Source organism: Pseudogymnoascus verrucosus, assembly GCF_001662655.1.
Source record: "Pseudogymnoascus verrucosus strain UAMH 10579 unplaced genomic scaffold scaffold_1, whole genome shotgun sequence".
In the NCBI taxonomy this organism is placed as follows: Eukaryota; Fungi; Ascomycota; class Leotiomycetes; order Thelebolales; family Thelebolaceae; genus Pseudogymnoascus; species Pseudogymnoascus verrucosus.
The window spans coordinates 417,659-438,492 of NW_017263652.1; the positions used below are offsets into that span (position 1 = coordinate 417,659).

The 20,834-nt window shown below is 50.2% G+C and overlaps 9 protein-coding genes across 9 annotated transcripts; 6 read left to right on the top strand and 3 right to left on the bottom strand.

The window, feature by feature from the left end:
- The first annotated feature begins 440 nt into the window (after window positions 1–440).
- DUS3 (tRNA-dihydrouridine synthase 3) lies at window positions 441–2,976 on the top strand. Its single transcript, XM_018269675.2, has 3 exons — window positions 441–793; window positions 864–2,723; window positions 2,786–2,976. Exons 1-3 carry the CDS (start codon window positions 531–533, stop codon window positions 2,874–2,876), a joined length of 2,214 nt encoding a protein of 737 aa, XP_018135414.1. The 5' UTR covers window positions 441–530; the 3' UTR covers window positions 2,877–2,976.
- Window positions 2,946–5,032, bottom strand: VE01_00143 (uncharacterized protein). Its single transcript, XM_018269676.2, has 2 exons — window positions 4,088–5,032; window positions 2,946–4,028 (listed from the first exon to the last, which is right to left on the bottom strand). The coding sequence occupies exons 1-2, from the start codon at window positions 4,750–4,752 to the stop codon at window positions 3,050–3,052; spliced, it is 1,644 nt and encodes a 547-aa protein (XP_018135173.2). The 5' UTR covers window positions 4,753–5,032; the 3' UTR covers window positions 2,946–3,049.
- On the top strand, window positions 4,921–5,890 carry VE01_00144 (uncharacterized protein). The gene is made up of 3 exons (XM_018269677.2): window positions 4,921–4,952; window positions 5,003–5,249; window positions 5,301–5,890. The coding sequence occupies exons 2-3, from the start codon at window positions 5,202–5,204 to the stop codon at window positions 5,844–5,846; spliced, it is 594 nt and encodes a 197-aa protein (XP_018135415.1). The 5' UTR covers window positions 4,921–4,952; window positions 5,003–5,201; the 3' UTR covers window positions 5,847–5,890.
- PGM2 (phosphoglucomutase pgm2) lies at window positions 5,891–8,256 on the top strand. Its single transcript, XM_059464178.1, has 3 exons — window positions 5,891–6,497; window positions 6,547–7,560; window positions 7,614–8,256. The coding sequence occupies exons 1-3, from the start codon at window positions 6,143–6,145 to the stop codon at window positions 7,904–7,906; spliced, it is 1,662 nt and encodes a 553-aa protein (XP_059320161.1). The 5' UTR covers window positions 5,891–6,142; the 3' UTR covers window positions 7,907–8,256.
- Window positions 8,257–8,378: 122 nt separating this feature from the next.
- Window positions 8,379–13,229, top strand: VE01_00145 (uncharacterized protein). Its single transcript, XM_059463249.1, has 4 exons — window positions 8,379–8,803; window positions 8,878–9,124; window positions 9,185–12,148; window positions 12,218–13,229. The coding sequence occupies exons 1-4, from the start codon at window positions 8,726–8,728 to the stop codon at window positions 12,823–12,825; spliced, it is 3,897 nt and encodes a 1,298-aa protein (XP_059320122.1). The 5' UTR covers window positions 8,379–8,725; the 3' UTR covers window positions 12,826–13,229.
- Window positions 13,230–14,880: 1,651 nt separating this feature from the next.
- VE01_00146 (uncharacterized protein) lies at window positions 14,881–17,190 on the top strand. Its single transcript, XM_018269679.2, has 3 exons — window positions 14,881–15,322; window positions 15,513–15,777; window positions 15,828–17,190. The coding sequence occupies exons 1-3, from the start codon at window positions 15,146–15,148 to the stop codon at window positions 16,865–16,867; spliced, it is 1,482 nt and encodes a 493-aa protein (XP_018135416.2). The 5' UTR covers window positions 14,881–15,145; the 3' UTR covers window positions 16,868–17,190.
- Window positions 17,180–17,888, bottom strand: VE01_00147 (uncharacterized protein; the record flags this gene model as incomplete). Its single annotated transcript, XM_018269680.1, has 2 exons — window positions 17,180–17,315; window positions 17,374–17,888. 2 exons carry the CDS (start codon window positions 17,886–17,888, stop codon window positions 17,180–17,182), a joined length of 651 nt encoding a protein of 216 aa, XP_018135568.1.
- Window positions 17,889–18,443: 555 nt separating this feature from the next.
- VE01_00148 (uncharacterized protein) lies at window positions 18,444–18,935 on the bottom strand (the record flags this gene model as incomplete). The annotated part of the gene is made up of 2 exons (XM_018269681.1): window positions 18,444–18,651; window positions 18,718–18,935. 2 exons carry the CDS (start codon window positions 18,933–18,935, stop codon window positions 18,444–18,446), a joined length of 426 nt encoding a protein of 141 aa, XP_018135413.1.
- Window positions 18,936–19,455: 520 nt separating this feature from the next.
- VE01_00149 (uncharacterized protein) lies at window positions 19,456–20,194 on the top strand (the record flags this gene model as incomplete). The annotated part of the gene is made up of 2 exons (XM_018269682.2): window positions 19,456–19,503; window positions 19,556–20,194. 2 exons carry the CDS (start codon window positions 19,456–19,458, stop codon window positions 20,165–20,167), a joined length of 660 nt encoding a protein of 219 aa, XP_018135170.1. The 3' UTR covers window positions 20,168–20,194.
- Window positions 20,195–20,834: the final 640 nt, after the last annotated feature.

A 20,834-nucleotide genomic window follows, 5' to 3' on the forward strand; every position in this document is an offset into this window, starting at 1 on the left:
TCCCCCCCTCGCATTGTCCTCTGTTGAAAGTTGCCGTTCGTTTCGTCAAGAGGCTCTCATATGAAATTGTGAAGGAGGCTGTTAATATCCAAGTCGGTTCCCAAGGGATAGGCGCGTAAGATTGGGTTGGGGGTAGGTACCCCTGTCCATAAGCCAAATGCTAGTCGCAATATAGGAAATACGTCAATGCTAATGCGCCTGGCGCTGGAGGAACCTCGATATTAGTAAATAATCATTCCGGAAGGCTAAATATCATAAAAAAAACCGAGATAATATATGTCACTACTAACAAGTTTCTATAAACCAGCAAAAGGAATTTATGGGAAAAGGAAACAGGAACATTAATTACATGAAAGCCAATGAGAGGAGGGGTCCTTTCAGCCTTGCGCTAAGATAACACTCCATGTACGAATCAATCCACTGAAAAATATTGACCATGACAATAATTGAACAAACACAACTTCCTTCTTCAACCAACGCACTCGAAAAGTCTTGCGCTCTAGCTTGACTTGTACAGCCAGTGCAGAAAGATGGGTGATACAGGGATTCCATTGGCCTCAGTGCCCTCAAAAAGGCCATTGGACGAGGTCGCAGTTGCAGAACAGGTACCAGCCGACGCCACTGGAGGCACGGCTGAGACCGTTCCAAGCAATGGCCTCGGCGGCGCACACAATGGCGAAGAAGCTTTGGAATCTGCTGCCAAGAGACCGAAGCTTGAGGGGGACGTATCATCTACGCCCGTCAAATCGGATTCTAGAGACGGTGGCCGGGGGGTCGCTATGATCAAGGCAGAGTAAGTGGCAACCACCTCAATTTTGATCCTACATGCGCCTACACTGCCCAGATACTAACCTAGACTTTAGATATCTCATACATAGACCTGCAAAGGAAGCGACCGCATTAGAGCCAGCCGCTGCCCAGGACGACGAAGCTGAAGGCAAAAAATACGCAGTGGATGATCGGGATAATAGAGATGGCGGCGACAAGAAGAAAAAGAAGGAGAGGGGCCAGAATACTTCCCGCAACTTTGGGTCGTCAAACGATTTCATCAAGCTGTGCAATAGCGTCGCCAATTCGTCCGAGTTCTCGCCAAAGACATGCTCGTTTGGAGAGAGATGCAACCTTAGCCACGACCTCCGCAAATACCTGAAAGAAGGCAAACGGGAAGACCTTACTACATTTGATGGAAAGTGCCCGGTATGGGAGGTTAATGGCAGGTGCTATGCCGGCTGGAAATGTCGGTTTGTCTCGAGCCATATGGAGGAGATTGAAAGAGAAGATGGCAGAAAAGAGCTTGTTCTCACAATCGACCCAGTCAGAGCAACCGCCGCTGAGCTTGAAGACGAGGAAAACAGGGCTGGAGTGGCCAACATTGTGTCAACCGCAGATAAACTTGACCTGGCTAGGAGGAGATTCAAGACCGTAAGGTCTGATCAATATAATGCATGGCTCGAGAAAGAGACGAAGGCGTCGGAGATCTTTCACAACCAAAAGAAGGGGGAAACTGAGGACCACCGCGCCCAGTTTGTAGATCCGCCATTCCGCGCATCTGAGAAGCGTCGGCTCTACTACGGCCCTGAGACACCAGTTTTGGCTCCATTAACAACACAAGGCAACCTGCCATTCAGACGCTTATGTGTTGAACTAGGGGCCGAAATCACGTATTCCGAGATGGCAATGTCCGAGTCGATCATCAAGGGTGGAAAGGGAGAATGGGCTTTAATGAAGGCTCACGAGTCCGAGCTCACACCTCCGAAGTACACGCCTACATCAACTGTTCAAAATTATGATAACGTTAAGGATCTGAAATTCGGTGTCCAGATTTCGTCGAGTAAGCCGTGGATGGCTTTCAAGGCGACGGAGGCACTGGTGACCCTTGTTCCCAACCTTCGCAGCATAGATCTCAACTGCGGTTGCCCTATCGAGCTCGTATACAAGACTGGTGCTGGTTCAGGACTCCTTGACGCTCCATCAAAGCTCGAGAAAATGATCCGCGGTATGAATGCTGTCTCTTTGGATATCCCTATTACAGCTAAGATCCGCATGGGCACTCGTGACAACAAACCCACGGCCACTAAGACCATTGAGCGTCTTGCTTTCGGTGGTTTGGAGTCGCGCGATCGTCTGGGTCCTCCTGGCTGTGCTGCAATAACTCTGCATGGACGCAGTAGGCAGCAGAGGTATACAAAGAGCGCTGATTGGAGCTATATCGCCGAGTGTGCCGCTCAGATAAAGAGCTACCACAAGAAGAAGGACGAGTTAACCGATACGATTAACGAGCCCGATGCGAGAGACCTGCCGAATGGGGAGAAGCTGTACTTCATCGGCAACGGTGATTGTTACTCGCATGTTGATTACTTCGACCATGTCCAAAACGGTGGCGTGGACTCCGTCATGCTTGCACGTGGAGCACTCATCAAGCCTTGGTTGTTTGAAGAGATCCAAGCGGGACAGTATATCGATAAGTCGTCTACTGAGCGTCTTGCGTATATTGAGAAATTCGCGAGATATGGACTCGACGCCTGGGGCAGTGACGAGATGGGTGTGGGCCAGACTAGACGATTCTTGCTGGAGTGGCTCAGCTTTGCCCATAGATATGTGCCAGTTGGCATTCTGGAGCATCTGCCGCCCAGCCTGCAGGATAGGCCGCCGGCATATAGGTCGAGAGATGACATGGAGGGCCTGCTGGCGAGTGCTAATTATAAGGACTGGATCAAGATCAGGTATGTTATTCTCGCAAGCTAAAACTTTAACTATAGGGAATTGGTCGCTAACCATGCAATAGTGAGATGTTTTTGGGCCCAGCGCATAAAGATTTCCAGTTCCAGCCGAAGCATAAGTCAAACAGCTATGATGGTATCGAAGCTGAGGGTTAATGGATGGGTGCAGACAGAGCCTAGCGGAAGGACTAGAGATGCATATATTGTAGAGTATATAGAACAATACCATCGCATCATAAGCATATCATTACTACAGTACCACATATTCCTTGACGAGCTTAAGCAAAGTTCCCAACAATCATTCCCACGTATGAAACTAACAGCAATATTCACTTCAACACCACCTCCCTCTTCCACCACTCCGGGAAATCCAGCACAACCTTCTTCCTCCTCGCCTCCTCCGCCGCAAACACCATAGCATGACTCGTAACAACCTCCTCAATCGAACACCCCAACTCCTCCCTCTGCGCCGTCACCAAATCATCCCCCCTCTTCACCCTGTCAATCGCCAACACAAACTGCCTCGCCAGCCCCGCATCCCCCCCTCCATGCCCACCGCCCGCCAAATGCGGATAAAACTTCTTACTCTCAAACGCTGCCTCCTTCCTCGCATCGAGTGGGCGCGTCGGCTTCGTGAAATCAGTGACGGTGATGCAATCGCTGTCTGCGTAGATCTCGCCCGTCGTGCCGTAGATGTGTGTGTACCGCTCGCAGATCTTGGCCGTGAAAGCTACCATGTGGAATTGTGCGATCTTTGGGCCGCGGCCGTCGCTGGGGCTGGCGGCGTCATCGTTGTCCCATGTCATGGTGACGACTTGGTCGTCGCAGACGTCGTTGTCGGATTCCCAGACGCAGCGACCGAACCAGTTTTTCTTGCTAATCTCGTCTGCTGGGGTGTCGGCGTTGTAGTCGGCGGATAGCTCTTTTAGTATTGCTGCTTCGCCGGCCGCTTGGCCACCGGTGGTGAGGTAGTCTTCAATGTCGGGGACGACGATTTTTACAGGCCATCCGGTGTTGCCGCTTCCGAGGCCACGGAGGTCATTGCCGGTGTAAATCTTTTTGGCTGAGAACATACAGTCGGGCTCATGTGGGCATGAGAGGCAGTTTGTAGCTGACCCTGCTGCGGCTGGTTTGCGGTGCTTGTTGAAGAATTGGCGGGCTCCTGACGAGGTTATGCTGCTTGGCAGGTGTCGTGGGAGGGGCGAGTTGGGTGGTGGAGAAGAGAGGAGCCAGAGGAGGACGTCTATATCGTGACAAGACTTGGTGAGGAGTGAAGGGGCTGATGTGGATTCTTTGCGCCAGTTGCCCCTGAATTTGATGTTAAATTCCTGCCCATGTGATTGCATACTGGATAGCTCGTGGCTTACCTAACATAACTGTGAGCGAAGTGCCACCAACCGACTGGTTCTGTATGGTTGACGGAGAGAACGTCTCCAATGATTTTGTCCTCTAAGAGTAGCTTTCTCAGAAGCATGTTATGGGGACTGTACCGAAGGACATGGCCAATAGAGAAGAGCATCTCGGGGGGCTTAGATGGATCAGAAGGCAGCAATGATTTGTATATATCAATACAATCATTCAAAGTCGTTGCCAGTGGCTTCTCGCACATGATATGGATGTTCAACTTCTCCAGTCCGAGAATAACGGATTTATGGAGTTCGTCCTGAACGCATATAAAGGCTCCATCCACACCTTCTGGGACCTCCTCCCCCGCCGCTTGCTTTGCCCTTCTAGCCTCTTCCCATACCACGAAGTCTTGCCAGTCCTCGAATTCTTGTCCATCGGCAGGTTTTCCATCATCTCCCCATATGTAGGCTCGGCCAAGAGCTTGCCTCTTATATGCAATCGGTTCAACCACAGCAGCACATATCCCATTCGTAGCTTCGCCTAATGCTTGTGCATATGCGTTTCCCCTCGACCCCGCGCCGATGATAACCAACCGTGGAGGAGACACTGACATCTGGGGCTTCTCTGGAGCAGGGAGCCGAACGATATTTTCTTCATTCTCAACTTCCGAGTGAGTTGCCATCATGAATATGGATTGATATCAGAAAGGAGAAATGCCGGTAAATGTGAGAAACGAAATAACAAATAATCGCTGCAATCCAGTTGGGGTATTTCTTGATATATAACGCTGTAGCCTAGTCTGAAGGCAATCACATATGGGTCAAGTCAATGAGGCGTAAATCGATATGGAACGTTGTAAGCAAATATTAGTTCACAACACATTCGGTTAGTTACATAAACATCTTCACAGAGTAGTATCGGCACTAAATTTCTAGTTCCCTTGACTTGAGGTTGATCGCTTCGACCCCGACGACCCCGCAAGTTGCTGCACCTTGACCCAAAACGGGTTGATAAAACCAATCTACACGTGATTTGAGATATTATATTTCGCCCAAAGATAAATAAGACATTCGATGTCAACTTAAGACGCCAACCTTATTATACACATCAAACTTGAGTTTGCCAATATCAGCCATGGCGAATCCTGCTGTCAGCCAACCATTGGTGTGGATTGACTGTGAGGTATAAGCCGCAGATGAGCTCCTCCGAGACCATCAACTGATGATTACACAGATGACAGGTCTTGACCCCGACAATGATGTTATTATAGAAGTTTTTTGTATCATTACGAACGGAGACCTCGGGATTGTCGATGAAGACGGCTGGGGCTGTACAGTTCACCAAAGCAAAGAGCGGATGGACGAGATGGATGAATGGTGTACCAAAACACATGGAGAGACAGGTCTCACGTCAGCGGTGATAGCTTCAACAACGACAGCAGAAGCCGCTGCGGCTGAGCTCCTAGCATATGTCAAGAAGTATGTCCCAGAGCCTAGAATCGCCTTGCTGGCAGGGAACAGTGTGCACGCAGACAAGGCGTTTCTCAGGTGCGCGCCCTGGGCAAAGGTGCATGATCACCTCAGCTACAGGATTCTTGACGTGAGCACTATCAAAGAGGCTGTGAAGCGATGGAGCAATCAGCAAATCCTCAAGGGAGTTCCTGCGAAGAAGACCCTCCATCAGGCAAAGGAAGACATCCTGGAGAGCATTGAAGAGGCTAGATATTATAGGGCGGCTATTTTTCAACAACCGACTGCGAGACAAGAAAGGAAGAAATAAAAGCACCCATAAAATAAATAAATCGGGCCAACAGAAGAGCTGAATATAGATTCCCACGTCAAAGTCAGCTTATTCATTTTCGTTGGTCTTCTTTTAGAACTTATCCTGTCAATTGACGCACGTGCCATATGATGGCTTCGCGCTCTTTCCCTCAACCCCTCACATAGCTCCAAAGTGACGTTGTCAGCTGGCTGGTGGGGTTATTTACCTTGTTGACGCCCACGTTCCAACAGCTCCTCAACACAACCAATTTATCTTCTGTTCTTCAAAACGTCGACACAGATACACCCACCACCATGAGCATTAACACGGTAGAGCTGAAGCCGTTTACGGATCAGAAGCCTGGAACCAGTGGCTTGAGAAAGAAGGTCGTTACGTTCCAACAGCCACATTACAGCGAGTCGTTCGTTACCAGTATTCTTCTTGCCATCCCCGAGGGAGCCAAGGATTCTTTCCTGGTTATTGGTGGTGATGGCAGATACTGGAACCCCGAGGTCGTCCAGATAATCGCAAAGATTGGAGCTGCGTATGGTGTTAAGAAACTGCTGGTCGGTCAGAATGGCATCTTGAGTACCCCAGCTGCCAGTCATGTCATTCGCAAGCGTAAGGCGACAGGTGGAATTCTGTTGACTGCTAGTCACAATGCTGGAGGTTGGTAACCCACGTCGCCCAATAGGTTCATTACTGACAGAAATCTAAGGCCCAACGAACGACTTTGGTATCAAGTATAACTTGTCCAATGGTGGCCCAGCTCCAGAGAGCGTCACAAACAAGATCTTCGAGGTCTCAAAAACTCTCACCTCATACAAAATCGCCGACATTCCAGAAATTGACATTGCCACTATTGGCACTAAGACATACGGCTCCCTCGAGGTCGAGATCATCGACCCTGTCGCTGACTACATGGAGATGTTGAAGGATATCTTCGACTTTGACCTGATCAAGAAGTTCTTCTCCAAGAACACAGAGTTCAAGGTCCTCTTCGACGCCCTTTCCGGTGTCACAGGTCCATACGGAAAGGCCATCTTTGAGGAAGAGCTTGGCCTCAAAAACAGCACCCAGAACTGCATTCCTTCGCCAGATTTCAATGGCGGACACCCAGATCCCAACTTGACATATGCTCACTCGCTTGTTGAGAAGGTGGATAAGGATGGAATCCACTTTGGTGCTGCAAGTGATGGTGACGGAGACCGCAATATGATCTACGGTGCCAATGCTTTTGTGTCGCCTGGTGACAGCTTGGCTATTATTGCTCACCATGCCAAGCTTATCCCATACTTCAAGAAGCAGGGAGTTTACGGCCTGGCCCGCAGCATGCCTACATCTGGCGCCGTGGATCTCGTTGCCAAGGCTCAGGGCCTGAACAGCTACGAGGTGCCAACGGGATGGAAGTTCTTCTGTGCTCTGTTTGACGCAGACAAGCTGTCCATTTGCGGAGAGGAGAGTTTCGGAACCGGTAGCAACCACATCCGCGAAAAGGATGGCCTCTGGGCTGTTGTCGCATGGTTGAACATCATCGCTGGCGTTGGTGAGGCGAACCCAGGTGTCACCCCAAGCATTTCCCAGATTCAACATGACTTCTGGAACATTTATGGCCGTACATTCTTCACAAGATACGACTACGAAAATGTGGATAGCAATGGCGCAGATAAGGTCGTAAAGGATTTGGCGGCAAAGGTCGCGGACAAGTCTTTCATCGGATCAAAGATTGAAGGTAACCAAATCATAACCCTTTGTTCACTGGTCCCAACTAACTCCCTTGCTTAGACCGAACTGTCAAGAATGCTGGCGACTTCGAGTACACGGATCTTGATGGCAGCGTCAGCAAGAACCAGGGTCTTTTCGTCCAGTTCGACGATGGAAGCCGCATTGTTGTCCGCCTCTCAGGCACTGGCAGCGGTGGTGCCACTATCCGCCTCTACGTTGAGAAGCACACCAGCGACACCAAGGCCTATGGCCAGGATGCACAGGACTTCCTCAAGCCTGACATCAAGCTTGCAACTGAGCTGCTGAAGTTCACCGAGTACATTGGACGCGATACTCCTGATGTCAAGACCTAAGCTATTTCCAATGGCCAAGGCACGAAGGCTTATATGGGGATCTGAAACCGCGGGGCAACAATGCATGCGACGCAGTGGATCATTGAGTTCCACTTCAGATAGCGATAGCAGAGCGAGCGTTGAGGTGGCTCCTAAAATATATATCTCGCCGGCTCAAACTTAATGTCCTTTGAGAATGATTAGTTTCGCGCTGGCTCGCGTTTGCCGTTCGTCGATAAGCTCCTGCGCTCGTAAACCCCAATTCAGCCAGCCAACTCACATACACTCCCTTTAGTACACTATGTTACTCTTGCCAAGGACCAAAACTTGGGGGGCAAGACAGGTTTTTTTTGGTTTCCAATACATACAACTCATAAACAATAAGTGAAATGCTTGTGAAGATCGCCATATGGCACATTATATGATGTTTACCCGCGAAATGCTTACATTTGGAGGGGAGTTTGACCCGGTTAGAGTTTCTCCTTCAGGTCAACGCAGCCACTTTCCCCAGACGACTATCGGCTAAGAATACCACAACCAATAAAAGTGTTAGCGCGGCTTGTGATTGCGCGTAGTGATAGAGTGCCATATGGCTTGGTAGCTTCAACGGCCATTTGAACAACACGAGCAATCGCAACATCGACATGTCGCATGTCGGCTTGATATAATACCCAGTTTGAAAATCGATTTTTGCAGCGTCTCTTATAGTTTCTCCGGAGCTTTTTTGGCATGTCGATCGTGCGGCGCGAAGCTCCCAGACTCGAGCTACCCTTCCGCAATCCAAGCTCTGTCGTAGGACAGGCACACTGAGTTGGCAAACTTGAGGCGAATGTCGAGTGAATGCAACCTTTAAACCCTTTTCTCAGCGCCTTCTTCAAGGGTACATTTCCAGCTCAATGTACACCTGCCCATCATCACGTTAGTTATTCTTTTATCGGCTTCGAGATGCGATGACGCTCCGGATAAGTAGCGGATAGCTGACTGTGCCCCAGATCCTCCTCGTCCCGACCACTGAGGTCCTCCTCACCTCCCGCGATCGCGAATCCGGCGCCCTCTTCTCAGATCTCGCTCAGACAGAGGACTTTCTAGGAAGCCATGTGCTGCGGATACCGAATGGCAATGGCGCGACGCCGGGAGGGAAGGAGAGCATGCGCGAGCATAGGGGGAAGGCCAAACAATACACAACCATTAATGGCAGGACGGTGATAATTAAGGACGCATTTGTGTATGCAAATAAAGGTGCATCATAGAAACTGTGTTTGTCAAAGCTTACGGTGGTCGCTGACGGTTTACGAACAGGCTTCAAGACACTCAGCCAGGCACAACTTCTTTACGACTCCCTGTGGTACCCCGATTCGTTGGAACCAAGATCATGGCTTGTATACTACATATCCAAGCCTCTGATAGGCACCGTGGAGGATTTGAAAGACGAAAGCACGATATCGAAACCCGACTCGAACGGCAATCCAAAAACAGTCCCTTCTACCATGGACCCTCAGTCTGGGCCAGTAAATACAGCAGTTCCTCGCAAAAGGCTCATCAAGTCTTTCAATGACCTGCTAGGCAATTTTCCTATGATAGCACGGCAGATGCAACCTGGATTGGAGCGATTATTTAAGGAGTTCAACCATGTATTCGATAAGCCTCTTCCGCCGCCTCCATCCGCGAACCACATACCAGACCCAGATCCAGAAGGACCAATTTCGACCGCTGTGAAGAATGTGCGGTCAGGCAGCATAGCCCTTGGTTCACAACAGGAGAATGGTCATCTTGAGCGAGTCTTAACTGGGTCATCCTTTCTCGACGACGAAGAACAGATTATGAGAGGAGCGCTGGAAACTGCGGTGACGGCGGCCATTGATATTTTCCAAATGGTTGACAAGCAGCAATTGTCACTTCTCGGCGCCACAACTGATCTAACCGGGCCTATAGTCGAGAGGCTTATCGAACGGTATGTTGCAGAGCAACTACATGGCGAGATCTTATATCCGAGGATCTGTGCTATTAAACGACCCGAAGATCTGGAGCTTGAGTCAAAGATTAAGCAGATGGAGTTTATCGATATATCACAGGTCGGCATACCGATCCAAGGGGGCAACGCAGGAAAGCACGAACTTACACTGCGGCTCGGGCGAGCGGTCGAGGAATTTCGGAAGCTCGGAGTTGCCGGAAGTCCTCAACAGATGATGGATATCCTGCTCCTGACCTTAAGAACTGTCACTCAATTCTCGGATGTGCCCAACGGTGCATCGCCAGACAATCCAAATTCAGAGAAAGTCAGTCCGATCCTGACTATAAATGCCGATACTCTGGTGTCGTTGCTCCTCGTCGTGGTTATTAGATCGCAAGTCAGAAATCTTCAGGCAAGATTATTGTATATGCGCCATTTCATCTACATAGACGACGTCGAAAACGGAGAGATGGGTTATGCGCTAAGTACCCTTGAGGCGGTACTATTATACCTACTGCGAGATTCAGGAAGTCTGCGGAAAGCGAGTAGGCGGAACAAAAAGCTATGGCAGTCAGCCGCAAATGGTGACTTACACGAACTCCAGAAGATAATGGAACCGGAACGCTGCGAGTCTCCGGGCGAGTACGAGGCCGATCAACAAGACACGCTGGAGCCATGGAACTTCACAAATGGGATTAGGAATGGCGTGCCTCAGTCTCCCACTTTCCAATCGAGGCGGTTATCTCAAATTTCACCTTTGGCCCATGTCTTTCCTTTCCAAATCCAGCAGAATAACGAGAATAACGAGAACACGCCGCCAAAGAATGAAGAACTACCCCCGGCCCCGCCGCCCAGACGGCCTAAGATGGTAACAATGGACATGCGGAGTATGTCATCTAGCTCGGAGATTTCGTTCCGCTCCAGAGCCACAACGATCGATTCTATGGGCAGTGGCATTGAAGGCGATACTTCAATCGAAAGGTTATCTCAGACCGAAGATTTACAGGGAGAGTCGGTGCTTATGATGGCCGTCAACAACACACGCCCAGAGTCATTGAGATATCTACTCTCACTCGAAGAGTATTACTCTGTCCTAGCTGTCCTAGCGGATGCGAATAACGAAGGCACCACATTATTTAGCGCTGCCGTGCAGCTCGGAAATAAGGAGATCATAGACATTCTTTTGGAGACTATGAGTCGTGTTGATGAGCCTACCAGAATATCGTACTTGGCAAAGCAGGACATCCGTGGGAGAAGCGTAGGACATTATCTCTTCAACACTCATTGGCTCATACCACACCTCGGGAGATTAATACCGTGGAGGCAAAAGGATAATAACGGCCAAACCCCACTATTCGCGCTGTGTCGTTCATACGATCATAACGAGTATAGTGAAATGGTAGAGTCTGGTCTCATCGCAGCGACCGCCGCCCAAGGAGACGGCCTGGCACTTCATGTGGATGATCACGTTGATTCAAAAGGCAATACCTTGCTCCATATCGTCAATGGTCCCCATATCGCTTTGCGGATACTGTTAAGAAGCGACGCAAACGTCAACGCAACCAACGAGAAGAAGTTCACCCCTCTTATGGTAGCTAGTAAATATGGTCGGCTGGACATGGTCCGAGTTCTCTTTGGGGATCCTAGAGTAGACATATATGCTCGAGAACTGAGGGGTCTTACCGCAGTAGAGCTTGCTAAGGACGACGAGGTCAGGAATCGCATAGACGATTTAGTACTCTTTTCCGGCCAGCCTGGGGAAGACGGCCGAATTACAACCGTCGTGCGATCGTTCTTCGTCGAAGACGCCACGATCCGACTCGTCCTCAAATCCGGCGCCCCGTCTCACGACACCAGCTTCACAGTCACGACCTGCCGCCGCTCGTTAGCGGATTTCGAGCACCTGGCAAAACTTCTCGCTATAGAGAACCCAGCATCCTGGCTCCCGATTATAAGCGGGATGCGAAGCCCCTTCCAGATCCCGAGCAAACCGTCACGAGCTGTCCTGAGGGATATCCAGATACGGCTTGACGGATTCCTGAAGATCCTGTTGTCGCACTCTACCTTCTCCACTCATGAGATGCTGTGGGAGTTCTTCCTCGTGCCGGATATCCAGGCGGACATGATGGAGAAAAGGAGTAAGCTGAAGGCTGAAGCGCGGGTTGATCGATTGAAGGAGGAGTACGAGCCGATTCAGGATGTGAAGGATGTGGAGCAGTTTGTTGACCACGCGAGGGATATGGTGCGCAGCGTTAACTACGCCACAAAGAGCGTAGTCAGACGGACGAACGCGCTGCGCACAGCAATGCTTGGTAAGTCTTACGGTCCCCTGTCTATCTAGCACATCTCCCCAAGAACAAAAGCGCTAACAGCCACAACAGACCTCGCAGATGCCGGACAAATCGCATCCAAGAATCTCCAACCCCTCGTCTTCATCCCAGCCACGCACAGACAAGCTCTAGAAGCCTACCTCGACACCCTCACCCCCCCAACAATCCACCCCATCGGCGCCCTCCACTCCACCCTCGCCTCCCTCCACAGCACCGTCATCGCGATTCTACTCTCGCTCTCCCGCCCCACCAGTCTCATCTCCAGCATCACCGCCTCCTCACGCAGCCTCCAGCGTAACTACGCGTCTCTATCCCGCTCGACGCGATGGCCGCTCGGTCTGCTGGATGACACCCGTCAGCGGCTCGATCGGGAGAAGCAAGATGTTATTCGTAGGGAAGAAGGGGAGCGCGATGGGCTCGGTAGGGAGCTACGGTATACCCAGCAGGTTGTTGCGGGGGAGCTAGCGGGGTGGCAGGAGTGGCGCGCGAAAACGTTGAGGAGGGCGGTCAGGGAGCTGGTGGAGGGGATGGTGGTGGTGGAGAGGGAGAGGTTGAAGGGGATGATGAGGGCGGTGAGGAAGGTTGGGGGAGAGGGGGGAGAGGTAGTGAGTGAGGAGGCTTATGAGAGGGTTGTAGAGAGGGAGAGAGAGGCGAGGTGATGGGTGGGTGGCAATTGTTTGGTCATTTTGGCGGGACTTTTTAGAGGGATGGCGTTTGGGTGGGTAGGGTTGCTGGGAGCGGGTTGGCTGTTCAGATGTTCTTTTTGGGGGTGTATAAATAGGGATAATATTATAATTTCTTATGGATCACACAGCAAGCTGAGGACGAACTCTGGGATATGTGGTCTGGCCACCACTTTACGTCCAGTGATCAAGCGCAGCTCTGTGGAACTTGGAAAGCCATGCTGCCACTCTGATAGCAACCTCACATCATCGTTTAAATGCTGGTGTCATCATGACTCTGTCGTCACTGTTGGCATTCTTGTCGCTGCCATTTGTGTTGCAGCTGCTCTCTCGAATTTCTATAACCACAATTAAATAACCACAATTAATACACTATTCCACGGCCTTTCCTTTTAGCACTTCTCTCTCGAATATCCGTAGCCACAGGACACACTCGTATTCCACTGTGTTATTCTCGAGTACGCTCGTGAGATTTGGCGCCAATATATATACCCAATTTCAGCATTGCTAAGTATATTACGGAACTCCTACCCCCTTCTGTGCAAAATCCTTCACTGGGAGCTCAAACTCGATATCTAATGAGTTGGACTCATTACAGTCTTTAGCCTAGGTTCTCACCACCTCTCTCTAACAGAAAATCACCAGCCAACCACGACCGCCTCAACAGCAACAATATGCACTACCGCCGCAGTATCAGCAGTTGCAACAGATCTAGCAACAGCAACAAGCTGGAACATCCCTGCCATAGAAGAAGCACAACAAGCAGCTCGTGATCTTGCGAATCAGAAGCGGAATGTAACCATTCAGATGGCCGCTAAGTCTTTACAAGGACGCATGGATGCTCCTAGAAGGTTTGGTCAAGGACAAGGTAGAGTAACAGAGGTCTTAGCAGTTCAAGGTGCGAAAACGTAGGCTATATATAATGCTCAAACTGCTACCGCAACCCAAGACGTGCATGATTAAGGCAACTTATACCATGATACTATGGGAATATATGACTAAGAGTCAGATTTTTCAAGAACCTAAAACACAACGTTTAGTGGCAGTGTGTCTGTTTTCTAGGAGCCCCATGTTTCCACTGCTACAGCATCTAACACCAGTGATCAGTGCCGATCGAGATCTAAGTGCAGAAGCCCGATCTTAGGCACTCAAAAGCAAATTTCCCTTAAACGTAGTTTGTAAAAGGTAACCTGAAGTGCGCAAAATCTAGTACTAGAAAGTAAAAATGCGTAGAAGTCGAAAAAGGTACCTTTTTGCCAGATTGCGCAAAATCTAGTACTCGAAAGTAAATTTGCCCAAAAGTTGAAAAAGGTACCTTTTCTGAAGCAAAGATCGTCACAGTCTCGAAGAAACAGCGGCGACAGCAGTTGTAGGCGGCGGTGACAGCGCGAACGGTGGTATGATATATACCAACGGTGGAAGGGGATTTCTCGTCGCCGCCGCCCACTGTCACCGGAAAGGTTGATCTCGACGTTTCCATCCGCAATAATCAAGGAATAGATGCCCCTGTAGAGTGGTATTCTACCACAGCTTGATACGGGATGCTTGACAGAGCCATCTCATCCCTGAATTCGTGGTCCGTATATGAGACTATGGTTCTGAAATATGCCCACAGCGTTTACAATGATGATGTTATCTTCTTTGTCTAGAAGACACATTAGCCGAACCGTTCAGTTATCAGCAAGCATGACGGCGCTCAGTTCGTCCCCTCATGTGCCCGCCGTACTAGAGTACCGAAGTATCATATGAGAATGACTTGACTGGTAACAGTGGAGGTGAATAAGTGAGTATCCACTGCTCTCCATAAGTTATAGTAAGAAGCACGTGCGTACAGGCACAGCACAGGCACTGCTACCCAGACGGCTATCCCGTTCTCGCTTCGTCTGTACGCCAAAAATGTGCCAATGAGAAGGGCCTCAATGCGAAAAATCCGCATATTCCACCGAATAGCAGCTGTCCATCGTAACCCGGACCGGTATACGAGTTACGAGTTACGAGCTGCATCCATCCACCATCCCAATCCCCCCTCATCCCCCATCGCCATTCCACTGAAACACCACACACACACCCGCCACGCCCACCAACGTCCACCACTACCACCGCCGCTCCTCCACCGCCCTGCTCCAACAAATTTGCCGCCCCAGCCCAGCTTCGTCCCCCTACCGTTACTACTACACTACTATACAGTAGCTTCGGAGCACAAGGCTTATCTGCCATTGGGTCAGCAGCTAATCTCGGTCCGGTCCACTCCCATGCGGTGGTCACAGGTTCTGAATGGTCCTGAGCCCTGCAAGTGATGGCGTTTGAAGATCCGGGAGATCGATCGAGTGCAACAGAGTCTCATTCCTCCTCCCCTATGGACCAGGACCAGGGCCAGGCGTCCTCAGCGCCGGTATCACGACCCCAGGCCTTTCGTCGGCCGCATCACAAGTCGCGTCTGGGATGTGTCCAATGCAAGCAAAGGAAAATAAAAGTCCGTTTTAGGAAGGGGCGACCCTGTTTCCCCTCATCGCTCCTTCCCCTCCACAACATCCGGGGTCTTCTGGATCACGTGTATCTCTTTTTATATGGTGATTCACGTGATAGTTGTTCACGTGAAGTTTTCCGTTCAACTTGTCCTCATCATTATCACTGAACTTCCCAGCTAACATCCCTTTTTTTAGTGTGATGAAAATAAACCAAGCTGTGACAAATGTACGAGGTACAATACACCATGTTCATTTGTAGGACTTCAGCCGTCCAAGCCGGCCCTGGAGGTCCAGGCCAACTCGTCCCCGCAGCTCGCTCAGCGCCCCAAGGCTAATAATGGCACATCCCATACAACGCCCTATCCTTCTCCATCAGTCTCTCAGGGCCCTTCAAATTTCTCTCTCCTTTCTGGTGCTCCCGAGTCCTTCACATTAATGGACCTCGAGCTTCTCCACCACTGTAAGCCCCACCCCTTCCTTTTCCCCTTAACACAATCTAACCATTCCTAGACACAATCTCAACCTGCTTTACCATTTCCGATCTGCGCTGCTGGCAAACCGCCGTCCCCTCCATCGCAGTCGATTACCCTTTTCTCATGCGCGGCATCCTCGCCACCGCCGCACGCCACCTTGCCTACCTGCGCCCCGCCCAGCGCGACCGCTATGTCGCTGCTTCCGACAAGCACCACCACCTCGGACTTACCGGCTACCGCGAAGCCCTGACCGAGATCACGCCAGCAAACTGCCACGCCTGCGCCGCGTACACGCTCATGCTCAACGTCTACGCATGGACCTCCTTCCACGGCTCTGGCAGCTTCTTCCTGCCCGACCTAGACAGCGAATCCTCGCCCAACAAAGTGGAGCTCATCACCATCCTCCGTGGTGGCAACGCCGTCATGTCCGTTGCGCGGCACTGGGTCGTCGTAGGTCCGCTCTCGGCCATCTACCTCCCTTGGGTCAACTGGGACAAGGACCCCAATATCAGCCGTCTGCCCAGTGTGCAATCCCTTCTCTCTCGCACCGATGACTCTCCCATCCTTCCCCACGAAGATGACGCCCGCCTCGAGCGCCTCGCTGCCCTCTGGTCCGCCCCATCATCTGATTTCCCCTCCCCGCCCGCTTCACACGGAGGCGCGCCGTCGGGTCCTGCACCCCTGACGCCGGAAGCGCGGCAAGTGCTCTTCGAGGTGCTGTTCTTGCTGCGTCGCATCTTCGTCATCAGCGTGGCGGATAACGGCATCGAGGCGCAGGCCGCGACGCTGTCGTGGTCGATTATCGTGTCTGACGCGTATATCGCGGCGGTGCAGCAGCGTAGCCCTATGGCGCTGGTGCTGCTCGCACATTACTGTATTTTGCTGAAGCGGTCGGGGGAGAGGTGGTGGATTGAGGGGAAGGCGGAGGAGCTGTTGGGGAAGATAAAGCGTATTTTAGAGGCGAGTGGGGAGGGCTGGATGCAGTGGATTGAGTGGCCCATGAGGGAGGTGGGAGAGGGAAGGGTGAACGGGAGTGTGTCAAGCCAGGCGTCGACGGTGGCTGGGACGCCGATTTAGAGGCTGGGGATGTGTGGTAGGTATTGATTTGTTGCTGGTTGCTCGGCAGCTGGCCGCTCGTCTGTTCTTTCGTGTCTTTACTTTTTGGGTATAGGTTGGCGTTTTTATCAAAATATGGCACGGGTTATGGTGCCTTTGCATCTGCATCTGCATATATAGAGAGATAAAATCTCTGAATACGATTGCAGCTTCTAGAACCGCCTTGCAGTATAGCAGCGGGGAATCTAGCTGCTCTACAACCTTCAGCGGCATCTTGCAGTATAACATTGCAATATTCGGCACGTGCAATCGTAAGAAATGACACATTAAGCATTATCCGTCATGACAGGCTCCTTCTTGCCACCCTCCATACCCCTGAATGTAACGGCCAAATATCAGTTCCCCAACTAAGATGCCCCCAAGGACCGCAAAGAGTATCCCTAGGTTCAGGGCCATCACAGCCAACATTCTAAGAGGGAAGATTAGCCAACATCGCTCTTCAAATATATAGAATGATGGAAACATACAAGATATACCCAATAAAGGCCCTGATAAACTCCATAACAGCTCGTAGCCCATCCTTCTTTACACTCCAGCGTGCACTCGGTTGCCAGTCGCCAAGTATCCGGCGAAAGGGGGCACACTGACGCTGTGAATTGTGTTCTTTCGGGGTGCACCATTCATCACCAAGCTCTCCATCCGTCGGAGAGGTCAACGGGTCGCATTCCAAATCATCATCCCGAGCCATGGAGGTAGGGAGAGGGCTTAACTTGGCCTTGAATAACAGACGGCTATTGCGTACGGTGCGCAGTGGAGGTAACATATTTGTTTGTCGGGCCTGTTCCAGCCAAGCTCGTTCAGTCTGGAATTTCACAGCTCCAAGAAATCGATTTAGGACAGCTAGGAGGAAGACGCAAATTATTGTTGCAATATATGAGGATACTGTGGTTGTGGCCCATTCCTTGAAGAAGAGGGTGACGTGGGTGCCAGTAGAGAAGATGGTCGACATGCTCATTGCTCCCATTTCCATTTTATCAGACATTGCGGGTGGCTTGGGCGAGGCCATCGTATCGTGGTCCATCGATTCTATGTCCATGTCTATTAGAAACAGGTGTAATAGCGGCCTTTGACGTGAGATATGTCGTCTCTATCGCCAGAGCTTTATTTTGAGGGGAGGTGAACACTATGCTCTGTGATATAATGCTTTTGTACCTGACGCCCAGCAATCAGCCCAGACGTGTCTTGTACGCTTGTTGCTAGCCAATACATACTGAGGAGCATGTTTCTCATAACGTGCTAAAATGTGCTCGAACATTCTCAACCGTATTGTTAGGTATGGTCACAGTGTGATCCCCCCGGGCTGACTGTCTAGGAAACAAATTACTCTGTTACCACCCCACTGCTTGCATGGAAAACACTGCGAAATTGTCTTGCTCTATATTAAGATGTCCAATTGTGTATTCTTATATGATTGTGTACAAAGCCATCGACGCCTGCGTCTACCGTCTTATACTTATTCTAGGCACAGTAGCCTTACATACATACAGGAATCCCAGTAGCAAAATGTACACCCACTACCGCTGCATAATAATTTCCGTCATAATCGTCCTATGATTCCTTCACCGATAACCCGCCCTTGGACCTCGACTGACATTGTACGGCCGATAATCCCTTCGCCGCCAGCATGAAGCTCCAGCTTGCGGCCGACAGAGCTTGAATTCGCCTCATTGTATTGAATAAGCATCTGCTGAAGAATGGGATTATTCTGCTCTCCCTCTCCGGAATCCGAAGGGGTTCCGTATGCGCTTCCAAGAATGTCAGATCCATCTCAAGGTTTATCAATACAGATGCGATGGTTCAGAAGCACCTACTATATCCGCACCTTCATATCCCCGCGCCACCATTCTGGCTTAGTCTCGTACATGAGCTGGGTATTTGCTTCCTCCGCTGTGGCAAAATAGTTTGATAGCTGACACCTCCAACTTTGTCCAGAAATCAGAGCCATGTCTCCATTTTCTGGTCGCATATGGATAATGGCCACCGCATCTCCAACAGAGGGCGCTGGTGGAAGATGACTATCGCCGCACATCGCTCAATGCAAGTATGAGAGAGTGTTGGTGTCTTTTTTTTTTTTTTTTTTTTTGGTTTAAACAGATATATTCGAACGTACTGAAGGGGGTATAGATATAAAAAACGTTCTCGACTCCTCAGGGCGCGAAAGGTTGAGCGGGTTCCGGTGAGCACTTATCGGAGTATAGAACAAAAGAAGATCAGCCCATTGAGTTCTTTCTTAACGGTCAATGGTAATGCTCAATGTTTGTCTTATTATATGGTTTACTACATATGTTGTATGTTGTGTCTTGGAACTAGTAGCGGAGGTTTGAGCAAGTTTGAGCGGGATGGGGAACCCATATGACGTTCAGCCATCGGTCGTCTACACATGATCATGATGCTGGCTAATGATGAGAACAAATATGTTCTACCCTCCTTTCCTTCTCGTGTAAGCTTTTTCAAGCTCGAGTACCTCTGCTTCCGAATTTATTCACTGCATCAGTGCCTTTTGTCTTCACTGCCCTCCCCATTACCAGTCTAGAAACACAAAATTCAAGATGAGTTCTACGAAATTCGCCGTTCCCAAGCTCCCCTATGCTTACGATGTAATAAACCCTAATGAACGGGATATGACATTCAGCTAAAAAAAGTCGGCAGGCACTCGAACCCTACATTTCCGAACAGATCATGACCCTCCATCATTCCAAGCACCACCAGGCCTATGTGACCAACCTCAACACTGCCTTGGTCTCGCAAGCAGCTGCCTCGGCCACAAATAGCATTGTCCAACAAGTACATCTCCAAGCGGCGATCCGTTTCAACGCCGGGGGCCATATCAACCACACACTGTTTTGGGAGAATCTCACTCCGGCCGCTGGGACCGCTGCCAGCCCTTCCGTGGCCGGGGCTCCACGTCTAATTGCTGCCCTCACATCGCAATGGGGGAGCGTCGATGCCTTCAAGGGAAAGTTTGAGGAAACGTTGCTAGGTCTTCAGGGCAGTGGCTGGGGCTGGTTGGTGCAGGACGTCGAGACCAATCTGCTCGAAATCATAACTAGCAAAGATCAAGATATTGTGCCAAAGGGCAAGAAGCCGCTGCTTGGAGTGGATATGTGGGAGCATGCGTACTATCTCCAGTACTTAAACAACAAGAAGGAATACGTCTCTGGCATTTGGAATGTAATTAACTGGACTGTGGTGGAGAGGCGGCTGGGGAGCGATATTGACACCGTCTTCAGTGTTGTTGGCACTCTGGCGGCGAATTTATAGGCATGCCACCAACAACTATTAGCATCTCCATTTGGCAACCAGCTGGACTTCTTTAAAGAAATTGACTATTATGCGATGAGTATTGATTATGCAGTAACGTCGCGCAACTACATACGTAGCCTGTTATCACACCTTATCAGCCCACTAAACTTGCTCAAACGTTCTCTAACTCCTTTCCACCAACTAAAAGCTCACAAAGGCAAGAATTGTCATCATTGATTTACAATATCAGGCAACTCTCTGGTAATTACTCAGTCCCCGTCCTACATTACCTTTAATAAGGCCAGCCGCAGCGAATGGTGTGGAACCAAAAAAAACTGATGGCTTAACCTCGCCATTCCGCTGTGCAAGCTCCGTAGTCTACATCATGGCTTCCTCTGCATTTGAAATTAGTACCATCGTCGAGGCAGCACTTATATTTATAAACCTTGTCTTGTTTTTGTATGGATATCCTGACTCATTACGAACAGCCCTGTGGGAGGAGGGCGGGAGCAAAGGATTCAATTCAGACCCGAAGCTTCGGATATATTACTACGCAAACTATTCGAAACCTCCCACGATCCCTTTTATATGGTCACAAGCGTGAGTGATGGAGTAGTTCTGCCCTTTAAAAGGGGTTTGTGGTGGGTTTAGAGTCGACGAGTTAGTCTAATAAAATCGCAGATTC

What these genes read in the sequence shown, in the direction of transcription:
- VE01_00146 (XM_018269679.2), top strand. Translation starts at nt 15,146, where the DNA reads ATGGCGTTTGAAGATCCGGGAGATCGATCGAGTGCAACAGAGTCTCAT. An exon ending in GCAAGCAAAGGAAAATAAAA is followed by an intron (nt 15,323 to 15,512) that starts GTCCGTTTTAGG and finishes CCCTTTTTTTAG; the next exon opens with TGTGATGAAAATAAACCAAG. An exon ending in CCTCGAGCTTCTCCACCACT is followed by an intron (nt 15,778 to 15,827) that starts GTAAGCCCCACC and finishes AACCATTCCTAG; the next exon opens with ACACAATCTCAACCTGCTTT.
- VE01_00145 (XM_059463249.1), top strand. Translation starts at nt 8,726, where the DNA reads ATGCAACCTTTAAACCCTTTTCTCAGCGCCTTCTTCAAGGGTACATTT. An exon ending in ATTTGTGTATGCAAATAAAG is followed by an intron (nt 9,125 to 9,184) that starts GTGCATCATAGA and finishes GTTTACGAACAG; the next exon opens with GCTTCAAGACACTCAGCCAG. An exon ending in GCTGCGCACAGCAATGCTTG is followed by an intron (nt 12,149 to 12,217) that starts GTAAGTCTTACG and finishes CAGCCACAACAG; the next exon opens with ACCTCGCAGATGCCGGACAA.
- VE01_00143 (XM_018269676.2), bottom strand. Translation starts at nt 4,752, where the DNA reads ATGATGGCAACTCACTCGGAAGTTGAGAATGAAGAAAATATCGTTCGG. An exon ending in TTCGCTCACAGTTATGTTAG is followed by an intron (nt 4,029 to 4,087) that starts GTAAGCCACGAG and finishes CATCAAATTCAG; the next exon opens with GGGCAACTGGCGCAAAGAAT.
- VE01_00144 (XM_018269677.2), top strand. Translation starts at nt 5,202, where the DNA reads ATGGCGAATCCTGCTGTCAGCCAACCATTGGTGTGGATTGACTGTGAG. An exon ending in TGGTGTGGATTGACTGTGAG is followed by an intron (nt 5,250 to 5,300) that starts GTATAAGCCGCA and finishes ATGATTACACAG; the next exon opens with ATGACAGGTCTTGACCCCGA.
- PGM2 (XM_059464178.1), top strand. Translation starts at nt 6,143, where the DNA reads ATGAGCATTAACACGGTAGAGCTGAAGCCGTTTACGGATCAGAAGCCT. An exon ending in TGCTAGTCACAATGCTGGAG is followed by an intron (nt 6,498 to 6,546) that starts GTTGGTAACCCA and finishes CAGAAATCTAAG; the next exon opens with GCCCAACGAACGACTTTGGT. An exon ending in CATCGGATCAAAGATTGAAG is followed by an intron (nt 7,561 to 7,613) that starts GTAACCAAATCA and finishes TCCCTTGCTTAG; the next exon opens with ACCGAACTGTCAAGAATGCT.
- DUS3 (XM_018269675.2), top strand. Translation starts at nt 531, where the DNA reads ATGGGTGATACAGGGATTCCATTGGCCTCAGTGCCCTCAAAAAGGCCA. An exon ending in GTCGCTATGATCAAGGCAGA is followed by an intron (nt 794 to 863) that starts GTAAGTGGCAAC and finishes CCTAGACTTTAG; the next exon opens with ATATCTCATACATAGACCTG. An exon ending in AAGGACTGGATCAAGATCAG is followed by an intron (nt 2,724 to 2,785) that starts GTATGTTATTCT and finishes ACCATGCAATAG; the next exon opens with TGAGATGTTTTTGGGCCCAG.